Here is an 11,449-nt window from a genome sequence, read left to right on the forward strand (position 1 = left end):
ATACATACATCGCATGGCTCCTCAGACCAACAAGACTTCATAGGAAAAGAATTTGGGATGTTTGCGCAGAATCAGGTGTCTGAAAATTTTGAGCACACACTGTTTATGAAAGCACTGAAGTAGTCAGCTTCATCAAGCCAGACCAAAAAAAGAAGTGATGCAGAACAGAAAGCTGTGTTCTTGGCAGGGATTGCTGTGAGGAGAAAGCATTTACAGTCCTGATTTGTCACAAACATCCATGTACAGCAAAATTTCAGTTCACAAAAAACTGTTGCTCTTCAGCTGAGCTGGGGAGCCAACAAGACCAAGAAATTGAAGGAGCCAGTGGGGAGCCAGTGAATCTGAGTTCTGCTTTCTTGGATGTGGGCAGCAGAATTAGACCCAGAACTGTAGGTGGCATCTTGCCTTCAGTCCACAGAGTGTGGGACTGGCTGCTTTTGTGTTCCCTCCAGACATACGTGTGCCAATTTAGCCCTGTCACCATGCTGCTTTGGAAGCTCTTGGCCTCCTCATTTCACCAGCTTGGCCCCACTGCTGCTGGCACTGGGCTCCATCCTGTCCAGGCAAGGAGTTTCTAGCTCAGCACTGAGGCTCATCCTTGCTGTGTGCTCTTTGAGGCGATAAGCAGAAGCCTGTTCCTCTGCTGGGGACACATGGAGGAGGTGGAGTCCCCCACCCTGTGCCCTGTGGCACTGGTGCCCCTTGTGGGTGCCAAGGCAATGCAGCAGGTTTGCAGCCCCAGTGATCACTTTGAAGAAGGAAAGGGAGCTCCTGGATCCCACTGAGCTCTGGCTGTTTCTGGTGGCATCGCCAGGGAACTTCAGGGACAAGCTGGGGCAGTTTGGACCTCAGCTGGAGTTCTGTAGCAGTTCTGGGCTTTTGTGGGCTGTCCTGGGAGACAACATGTTCTCCTGCTTTTCTATTCCCACTAGAAGACCCTGGAGCTGCTGGCTCTGGAAGGTTTGGGCAGCTGCAAGATGTATTTCTACACTAGGGAACCTCAAGGTCTGAGGCAGAAGCCAGTAGCTTTCAATGCCCACCTCCCATGGGCAAGAAAGGAGCCTGCCGTAATGTTTGTAGAACTTTGTGCCTTCAGCCTTGCTCAGAGCTGCTGCAGGGAGATTGGAAAACATGGTCTCAAGGAAACACCAGCTGCCCCTGTGCCTGCTTTTCTAAGGGCCCACTTTATCCAGCATCTGACTGAGCTCCAGCATGGGTCATGGAGGTGAGACCTTGACTTGCTCCAAACTAAATAAACAACTGAAATGAAGCCTTGTCTTTTTTGTCTGTGCTAGGAGACCATTGTTTTGTCCCAACAGCAAAGCAGAGATGAGGCTGTGACTGTTCAGTGCCACACATGGAGCTGACTGTGTTTGCTTTGTGTCTTCCCCTCACGGGTCTCTCTCTCAGTTCCACGCAAGCTCAGCGTGGTTTTTTTTACACCCCAGGGCTCCTGTGCCACGTTGCTGTGAGCAATGAACAGTCTCACCTGCCACGGTGCAAGGGATGGGAGCAGTTCAGACAAACTCAGTCTGGGGATTTCACCTCCCACTGCAAATGTCAGAAGAGATGTTTATAGTTACCAGCAAACACAGCGAGGGCGGGAACGACCCAGCTGCAGGATTTTCAGTCTCTCCCTGGCTTAAATAATTTCTGGCCTGTTGTTCCTGTAGATGGTGAAGCAGCTGATGAATTTCTTAGCTCAAGGGTTATCTCTTTGCAAACGCTTCCCTTTCCTGCAGTAATGTCTTGTTTCTGGTTCAGAAATAGAGAGCGTGAAGCTCGCCAAGCAGAAGCAAAAAGCCGAAGCCAAGAGGAAAGCAACACCTGTGGTGGGAGACATGCAGCCACTGATGGAAGCCCTGCCTGAGCTCTCTGACCTGGCCACAGGTGGCAGGGGCAGGAAGCCACCCAGGAGGTACGTGCCATTTAGGGGTGGGCTGGGGACTTCCCTTCTCCCTGCAGGATGAAGTGCCTTTCAGCTCAGCTTGCAGCTACAGGCCATGCGAGCTTGGTGCCAGTGGTCAGGAGCACTGGGCCTCATTCTCCACTCCATTTCACCCCTTCCCATGCTTCACTCGCTGCAAGACAAAAGCTTAACTGTGTCTTCTGAATCCACAGATAAGAACTGTGTGGCTCAGAGGAGGCCTGGCATGAGACAGGCTGGGAGCAGCCAGATGTCCCAAGAGTTGCAAAAGTGACACACAAGTGTCCAGAGCCTAATGCTGCTGAAGTCACCTTAGAATATGGACTTGAGGTGTATTTTTTATGATTAAAATTGTCCTCAACGTAGCTATCAGGAAATTATGTTTGACTCAGTAAGAAAATTCCTTTCTCTTCTAGGAGGTTATATCTGCAGCATAAAAAAATGGGGGAAAATTGTTGTGTTGCAAGTGGCAAAGCTGGGGTTGATGGCTTGTCCCAGTTCACAGCTCTGCTGGGACAGAGGGGAGTGGATCTGGAAAGCCAGAGTCCCAAGCACAGTATTGCCTGCAAGGATCTTTTACTCCCTTCCCATGTGAGCCTCAGGGCATGTTACAGCATGTTGTTCTGTCCTTCCAGGCCTTCTCCTGAGGCAGTTCTAGCCCTTTGAGCAGAGCTTTAGGCTCTGGCCAGACTCTTTGTTCACCCCATTTGCTTAGCATGTGGACAGAAGCAGAAAGATGGTGTTTTCCATTCCCTTTATTGTCCTGAAAGAGAGGGGTTGTTTCTGATCCTCTGACACCTGTGTATCAGCCATCCTAGCTAGCCATAAGGGTGGGTTCTGGATGCTCTTTGGTTTTCTCCTCTTTAATAAGTGCATTGCCTGACCATCTAGGCACTGTTGCAGCTGCTTTTTGCATCCTCCAGTTCAGAGCAGAAGCACTGAGTGTGCTGCACAAATGCTTGTCCCTCCTCCCCAGTTGCTCAAGTAGGGCTTGGAACTAGAAACTTGTTTTGACCATAGTAAGAAAGGATTTGAATTGAAGAACAGACAAGGAGGCTGTCTGGCAAAGCACCCTCTTCCTTGGTTGCCTGTCAAGGCTGGAGATACCATGAACCTTCTTGTGATGTGCTGGATGCCCCAAAAATAAACTCTGAGCCAGGTGGGACAGCCACCTACAGAGGAGCATGGTTGAGTTGGCAGTTCCCTGTGCCTCTGGAAAGCCCCTCCTGAGAGAAACAGCAGCTACCAACCTTGTATCTAAGCATGGGAAAATATTTCCTTCCTTAACTTGGCTTCTAGTTCCTTGAGTAGCATTTTTTTCTCCTTTTTTTTTTTTTTCCTGTCCTGCCTGCAGCCAGCCAGCCAGCCTGCTCTCTCTTGCAGTGGGGGTGAACAGCAAAAGTACAGGCAGAGCACTGAGGGTTGCTTGGACAGCGTTTGGGACCAGGGCTTAGCCTGGGCCTGAACTTCTTCCTGTGAGGATGTGCCACGACCACCTGAGGCCTCTGAGCTGTGTTCAGGAGTCATTCCCCCCTCATCATTTTCCCCAGCCCCCTCGGTGGCTGAGCTCCTCCTGTCCAGGAGAGTGGCTTGGGGAAAGTACAGACAGGGGAGGGAGGCCAGGCAGGACGCTTCCTCTGGGGATTGCTTTTCCAGCTGGCTGCAGGTCTAGTTCTAACACATTGTATGCAGCAGTATGTAACTGCAGCCTGCAGTTCTGGACCAGCTCAGAAGATAGGGTAGAACTGGAAAAAGCTCAGAGGTGGCTGACAAGGATGATGTGTCCAGTGCAAGCAGAAGGCTGACTGCTCTGCACAGTTCTGTGCTGCAGGATTTTGTGGCTGGAGGAAGCCTGTGGGTTTAGGTCAGACCTGACAAACCCAGTGAGGGTTTGGTGGGTCACTCCATGTACATAAAGTGCAGCTGGCACAAGGTCTCTGAGCTGCAGATGCTGCAGAGGATGTGCCTGTAAGCTTGCCTTGGTCTTAGCCCTCTCTGGCCATCTGCTGCAGGCAGAACACTGGTCGAGATGGTCCTTCCAGCTACTGCACTCACTCTTCTCTTCTGTAGCACACTTCATGGCAGGGAATGTGTGGCACACATGGAAGCATTCAGTGGTCTTGCATGAATCTGTAGCCTGAGATCCTCAGAGAAGCACTGTCAGCTCCCACTCCCTCCAAACCCAGACCTCCTGTGGGAGTGTGGCAGCCCTTCTCTCTTCTGGAAACCTGAGCTCGTGCTCGGGCTGTTTTTACTTTGCCTGCAAGGCTCTGGTGTCTAGAAAGCCCAGTAGGGCTGTGACACAGCAGGGTGGAGAAGCCCAGCCCTGGCTGAGAATTTTGGGATTGGCCAGTACCATCTGCAGTCAGTGCAGTGAAGGTGGGAGCTTGGCATGGAGCAGTGTCACCCAGGTTGACTGTGACATGCCAACCAAAAAGCAGTCCCCTTGGCACTGGCATGGAGGAGCAACAGTGCTCTTCTTCCCCTTGCTGACTTGTGGCTTCCTGGGCTGCATGAGGATGTGTGTGCAGAAGTGTTTGAAATAATCAGAGGAGGCTTTTACAGGATTTGAATCATTACATAAATGAAGGGTAATACTCTGGTGATTTGTCAGCATTATTAATAAAAGATTAGATTCTCCAGGAATTTGATCTCCTGCAGGGTAAAAGAGCATTACAGTGAGGTTTTTATTCCATTTTGTAATGAATGAAGGCAATGAAGTGTAATGAAGCAGGGCTACTAACAGGGTCCAAGTGAGCAGGCTGTGTGTGGGTGGTTTGGTGGGTGAAGTTCAGGCAGCAGCCCTTTGAACCTGCCAGACCAGTGGGGCAGAGCTGTTGTGTGGAACTGAAAAGCCCTCCGAAGCACCCAGCCCTTTCAAATAGTGGGGTGTCTGAAGGCAGAGGGGCTTGCACAGCCTGAAGCAGCCCTGCTCTCTCATGGTGTGCTGCAGAGGAGTCTGGTCCATAGACATGGCCTCCTGAGCCCTTGGTCTGGTAGGGCCTGGGATCTACTCTAGAAAGATTGTCCTTTAAGCATTGTCACCCTCTGCAGAGCTGCTCAGCTTGAAGGGACAGCCAAGGTGGCACGCACAGGTTTGGTGAGCCCCTGCTCCAGTGGCCATGGGTTGCCATCCAACCTGAGAAGGGGTTTCTCTGCTTCTGTGAGGGATCGAGACAAGCTGAGACAAGAAATTCTTCCTGTGTCGAGCAGTTAATGGCCATGAAGAGAGCAGAGATGCTTCCTTCTCTCTCTGTGTCTTGCAGTACCAGTGGGCTCAGCAGTGTGACAGGAGCTGCTCGAACCCCTGTAGCTGTTTGTCTGCTCTTGCTGGTCGCTGTTCCTCATGAGCTCAGGCCTGTTGTGTAATGCCAGCAGTGCTGGGGTGACCTTGAGAGGGACTGGAGGGTACAGGAGCAGCGTGCAGGCATTGATCTGCCTGGCTGCCATGTGCTGCACAGCCTGAGTGCTGCAGAGGCTGGCTGACATCCCTCCTCGCCTTTGTCTGGGTTGGCAGGGAGCTTTGACACTGGAGCACACTGTGCTGGGCTGAGGGTAATTCAGATGTGGTCAGGGCAGTGATGAGAGCAGCCCTCAGCACCTTGGGTCCACCAGGATCTCCCTGGAGGAAAGATAAAGTGGGCCAGGATGGGGAGAGATAGGGAGAAGGAGCAGGAGCTGTTTGAGTAGAAAGGGATGATCAGAGTGAGTGGGGTGAAGGAATATGGGGCCAGGGAGGAGAAGGAAAGGAGGAACAGGGAGAAGAAATGCAGAATAAAAAGACAGGGTTGTGGATCAGAGAGGGAAATAGGAAGAGGGGGGTCACTGTAACTCTGCTAACAGGAGACCAGATCCTGCTATTTTGAAGAGAAGGGAAGGGAGGGACTGTCAGGTTTTCCTTGAGAAAGCTGAAGGTCTCAGAGGCAGATCAGGTGGAGGAGGCCCTTGCCCCAGCACCCACCCCTGAGGGAAGCATTCTCCTTGAGCCCTGCCCCAGCAGAGGGGTGGAGGGCAGAGCCTCTTTCTGCCTGGGGCTGTGTGCTGGGGCTCAGCCCCAGGGCAAGCTGGAGGGGAGCTGCTCTTTGGAGGCAGACCCTCTTCCCCACTTCTCTCTGCTGCTTACTTCTCCATCTATGTAATCCTGAAGAACAGAAATTTCTTCTTTCCTGAATGTCCAGTTCTACCAGAAACTCTTTCTGCACTTCCAGTCCCAAAAGCAATTGCTGTGCTTCCTGCATGTCCCTTGCTTGGGCTCAGTGCTTGGCTTTGTGGTAAATCTCTGCTGCTGCTTGGCATCGGGCACCGTGTGCTTCCAGTATCCTGTGCAGGGTGGGATTACACCTCTGGTCTCCTTGGACTTTGCCCAGGAATAAGAAGTGGGTGCAGGGAGTGCAGATCTGTGCTTGCTGCTGTTCCTCAGCTGCACGTGGTGCACCATCCTGTGTTCCCTTCTCTCCTAACTTCACAGGGGTCTTAGGACCTGTGCTTGGTGGCAAAGGCTGAAGCTGTTGTTGTGCTTTCTCTTTAGCTTGTCTGTCTGCAGCTGACTTAAACTGGCGTGCCTTTGGCGAGGGTAAGTGTTCTCAGGGAGAAAGGAGTATTGCCACTCTTTGTCTCAAAACATAAATGACACCCAGTAGCACCACCACAGGGCTGGCAGGTCCCTCCTCTTGCTGAGGAATGGGGCTGTAGCTGATGTCTGCCCGTGCTGGAGCTCTGCATTGTTAGCAAGGAACAGGAGATGTGCAGAGGTGATGGTGTCTGCTGGTGAGGGGAGGTTCAGTGGGATCTTTCTTTAGGTGGCAGAATCAGTGTGACCTGCAGGTCAGGGATGGCAGAAAGTGATCTGGGGCTGGGCAGCTCGTGGCCAGTTCTGGAATGAAGTGACCTGATTTTTCTTCAGTGCATTTACCTCCTGCCCAGTCCAGCCCAACTCCTCAGCTCTTGTCAGTGTGTGGCAGAAGGAGTTTGTGTGTCCATTACTGTCTGGCTGTGGAAATAATTGCCTTTCAGGACAATTCCCATGCAGGACAATTACCCATACTTTCTGGGAAGGCAGATGGAGAATCCCTGGACTCTTTCCATCTCCACAGCAATTGCTAAATTGCTGCTCCTCTGTAACACTCACTCACTCCTTCTGTTTCTTCTCTCCACAGCCATGTAAAAGCAAAGGCAGAGCCAGCAGACTTCTGTCTGATGAAACAAGCTCAGAAACACCGGCTCTTGTAAGTACCCATTATCTGAGTGTCTAGTCCCTGCTGAGCAGTACAGACTGGTTGAGACTGGAAGGGACCTCTGGAGGTCACCTCTGGGGCAGCTGGTGCAACCCCCCTGCTCAGGCAGGGTCACCTAGAGCTGGTTGCCCAGCACCACATCCACATGGCTTTTGAATATCTCCAAGAATGGAGATCACATAACTTCTCTAGCCAGTCCATTCCAGCGTTTCAGTCTTGCACATGTGAAGGCCCTAGAAGAAGTGGCAGCTTTGATATTCCCCTTTACCTAGCACAGGATGTTTGTGGGTCCCTGCCAGAGTCAGTTCTAAATGGATTCATTCTGCTTATGCTTCTTCTGTCTCGTGTAAAATCGAAGCGAAGAGAACACAGAAGACTTCACTTGCTCCTTCAAGAGTTTGCTTTCCCTGCCTCGTTGAAAAGAAAGTGAAGGCTTGGGCCTCCTTTGCATGGTCTGTGGGGTTTCAGGACAAACCCACACCAGCTGGCATTGTCTTCCTCCTGGACCCACTGGCTGTACCAAGTGAGGATGTCTTCACTGTGTCCCTCTGTGCTGCATGGATGATGTGGTCACCATTCAAGTGGTGCATCCCTTGTCTCCACTTGCTGAGTTGGAGCTGCAACATCCAGCTGTGGCTGAGTCTCCTGTGACAGCAGGTCCACGTAGCTCTAGCTGATACCCTTCAGGAGAGCCTCCTGCAGCTGTATAGAGCTCCTGGAACCCAGCACAGCATCAGGATCTACAGCTTTTTGGTTAGAACACCTCTGAGATGCTAACTTAGGTGCTGCACGTCCCTTGCAAGGACAGCTGTCCATCTGCCAAACCTTTTCTTGTGAAATGAAGCACTGAATAATTGAGTAATTCCTGGACTTGGTCTGGCAATGCCTTTTTCCTCTGCTGGATATTTCATACTGCCATCAAGCATCAAGAACATGATCTCCCCTGAGCACAGCTCTTGGGGCTAAGCACTTGGATCTGCCTGTGTTTCTGTGATCCCTGTTTCCAGGATTTCTGTCAGTTATGAGCCATTAAACTCCAAAGTGAGGCTGAGGAAGTCAGGCAGTCTACAGATCCCAGCACTGCTCTCCAGCACACTCTGAATACCCTTCTCTGTCTGAAACTGGCCAGGGTTGGAGTTGAGAGGCCTTTCTTGATCAGTTCTGCCTTTCTGGATGAGTCCTTCCTTGGCTCATTGCAGGAGCCCGAGGCCTTGAGTGCCACCAGTGAGTGTGTCATTGCACTGGAACTCATGTGTGAGGAACACTGAGGAGGACCTTGTATACAGACCTAAATCCCCATAGGCAACTCCACCACAATCTTCTGTATCAGCAAGCTGATGTTTCCCTGTGGGCCACTCTCCTCTCCTCTGCACAGAGCTGGACAGGTGAACTGGGTAGTCACCTGGGAAGTCTCTGCTTCTTGGGAGGGAAAAAGTTAGGAGGAAGGTCTTCAGATTTATTTTCCAGGATCTTAGTTAGGACAGGAGGTTCCCTAAGCCTCAGCTTATTACCCCAGTTGCCATAACCCAAGCTTCAGGTTTGGCTTCTCTCTGTGTTCCTCTGGCAGGGGCAGGACTGGTGTTGAAGGGAAGGGCTGGACTAGGGAGGGAACTAGCTGCAAGCTGAAGAGCTGATCCACAGCTGCTGCTGAGAACATGGGGATACATGTGTGGCTGAGCTGTGGAGAGCCTGGCAGTGTCTGAGGGAGATGGGGAGACAACAGTGGATGTGACTTAGGTGAAAATTCACTGTTGGTTGGGGTATTTTTTATACTCCTGCTCTGTTCTTGTTCCTCCTTGCTTGTTTGCTGTTTAAGACAAGACCATTTCCACAGCAACCACCTGTGTCCAAGCATGCAGAGGTAATTCTGCCACTCTCCTCCCGTGGTATCTAACTAGTGTTGCAAAGAGGATTACAAAGCCCCTAGGTTGAGCACTAAAGAGAGTCAGTAGGCAAGCTCTTGAAAGCAGAATCTGCTTTTGTGCTAGTCCAATCTCAAGTTGTTTTCATTCTTAATGATTTGCCAGATACCCACAGTCTCTTGTTTCTGATTTACTAGGGAAAAGCTCTAAAAACCTTTTGTTTTTCAAGAGATGCTGGACACTAACATGATTGTTTCTGTCTCTGTGACATGAGATCAAGTCTCTGGCTCCCATGAAGCTGGCAGCAATTTGAGCTTTGCCCTTGGGTAAATTAGGTTTATTTCTTGCCCTGCTTCTTTCTGAGGTTTACACTCAGGATCATTTTATCTGTACAAAACCCCTCTGCTTCATGAGTCACGTTCTTACCTGCTCAGTTCCTTTTGCATCAGGGCACTCAGCATTTGTGTGTTGCTTTTCTTTCCTCAGAGAGGAGGAAGTGGCTCGGTTCCATGAGGTCATCACCAATCCCAGGTTCAGAGCCAACCCCCTCATGGCCATCACAGAGCATCTCTCCCAGAGGCTGAGGCAGGAGGAAGAAGGCAAACCCCTCTAGGGTGGCAGCTGGGACCCAGTGTGCCCGCTGGAGCTGGTGCGAAGGAGCACGTCACTGACATGACCTCTCAGCCACTTCAGTCCTTGGAAGAAGTTCAGCAGATTAGTAAACCCAACAGTCCTGTTTTCTGTCTGCATGAATAATGCAGTTCTCTCCTGACAATGGCAGCTGCTCTTTGGCAAGCAGCCTGCAGAGAGCAGGGTGTCCTGCAGGATGGTTGTGCAGACGCTAAAATCCCTGCAAAGTATCTTGACACCTTTTCTCTCTGTGTGAGCAGTGGCAATGTCTCTGTTTTCTGTCGCTCCCCTCCTCTTTCTGACAACTCTGAAAAGAGATTCCCTGCTGTTCTGTGGAGGTGGTTCAAGACCCCCAGCCCTGGAGCCCAGAAGGCTGTCATAGATCTGTGGAAGGGCCAATGCTGCTGTTCAGAGACATTGCTTTATGTGGGAAATTTAGCTTTGAAATAAACACACTTTCACACAGCACTGAGTTTGTCTGGCTCTTGTTTTGCTAAACACTAAGTGAAATATGGCTTTATTCCCATCACTGGAAAAATGACTTAAGAGAATGTATTTTTTTCAGCCTGTTCAGTGAGCTGCTGGGCTGATGCTGTGGCACGCAGCAGAAGCCACATGAAATCCTTGCAGATCATGCCCAACTCATAGACTTGCCTTCCTCCTACCCTGGAAGTGTGTGCTTTCCGTGAGGGATACTGATCACTTTTGGTCTATGTCATGCTTCCTGCTTTGCCTGCCCTATAGGAAACATCCCAAAATGTGTCCTGGCTGCAGGCTGTGGACTCAGCTGGTCATTGATGTGTTTGGGCTTGGGAACCACTGCAGCTGGGGGAGGCCTTTCCTAAGACCCAGCACCAATTTTCAGAAAACTCCAGTGAATTTTCCTGGGGAAAACAGAAGGCAGGGCAGTTTGCCATTTGGGATGATCCCAACTTGACACTCAATGCTGTCTTTTGAACCATACAAAAAATTTTCTGTTGCTTCTTAACCTTAGAAAATCAGCCTGCCTGTTTTGGGTCAACTATGAGTAGGATCTGAAACGTGTAAGGAAGAAATTCACTCTCATGCCCAGGCAGAGCATGGAAGCTGCAGATGCTCTTAACCAAAGTTGGTGCCTAAAACCAGCCACAATGGGAGAGGCAGGGACCTTGATCATACTTGTCTCTTGCCCTACTAGTAATGCTGCTTTTGCCCCCTCCCTCTAGACTGGCACTGTTGAAGAAAGGCAGTTTTTCTAATCCCTGCCTTGTAGCTGGCAGTGCAGGGCTGTTGGTGGGGTCAAACAGCTCCACATACCTCCCACCTCCTGGTTAGTTCCTGCTGGCTCTCTTACCAATGTCTGTGTTTCTTTTAGGTCATGTTGGATTTTGGGCTCTGAACAGCAGCCCCAGCTGCAGCCACGCTTCCTGTGCTCGTGTTATCCAGAATTGCCACGTTGGGGACAATCCTCAGCTGGCAGAAGGGCTGGTTGTAGGTAGGGGCTGGGGTGGCTGTGGGTCACGTACCAGGAGATCACCTTCTGTCTCAAAGAGTAAAGCCTGATGGGACTGTCTCCTTTGCTCATCCTGTGCAGTTTTTGGTAAGAGCCCGTGCAGTTTGGGGCTGGAGTGGAAAAGGGATTTCTGTGTCCAAAACCAGCTCTGAGCACTTTGGAGCCCCCAAAGCCATCACCAGGGCGAAGGGATCTATGGTTTGTGTAGCTCTTTCAGGGTGGCATCAAGGCAGGGGCTGTCCCTGTGATCTCAGCCTGCATGTGGACTTCCCAGCACCTTTAGGTTGCCAGCTGTGGTGATGAT

At 50.9% G+C, this 11,449-nt stretch overlaps 1 protein-coding gene across 3 annotated transcripts in view; it reads left to right on the top strand.

The window, feature by feature from the left end:
* SLX9 (SLX9 ribosome biogenesis factor) overlaps window positions 1-11,177 on the top strand; it is a 57,515-nt gene extending 46,338 nt beyond the window's left edge. For 2 of the 3 annotated variants that reach the window (XM_051623383.1, XM_051623385.1), the window contains exons 4-6: window positions 1,765-1,918; window positions 7,084-7,152; window positions 9,510-10,121. In XM_051623383.1, the coding sequence (XP_051479343.1) occupies window positions 1,765-1,918; window positions 7,084-7,152; window positions 9,510-9,636 (350 nt within the window). In that variant the 3' untranslated portion in view covers window positions 9,637-10,121. Of the gene's footprint in view, window positions 1-1,764; window positions 1,919-7,083; window positions 7,153-9,509; window positions 10,122-11,007 lie in introns of those variants that run through there. The other variant, XM_051623384.1, reaches the window with a different exon arrangement.
* The last annotated feature ends 272 nt before the right edge of the window (window positions 11,178-11,449 follow it).

The sequence above is a fragment of the Apus apus genome, chromosome 6 (assembly GCF_020740795.1).
Source record: "Apus apus isolate bApuApu2 chromosome 6, bApuApu2.pri.cur, whole genome shotgun sequence".
Lineage (NCBI taxonomy): Eukaryota > Metazoa > Chordata > Aves > Apodiformes > Apodidae > Apus > Apus apus.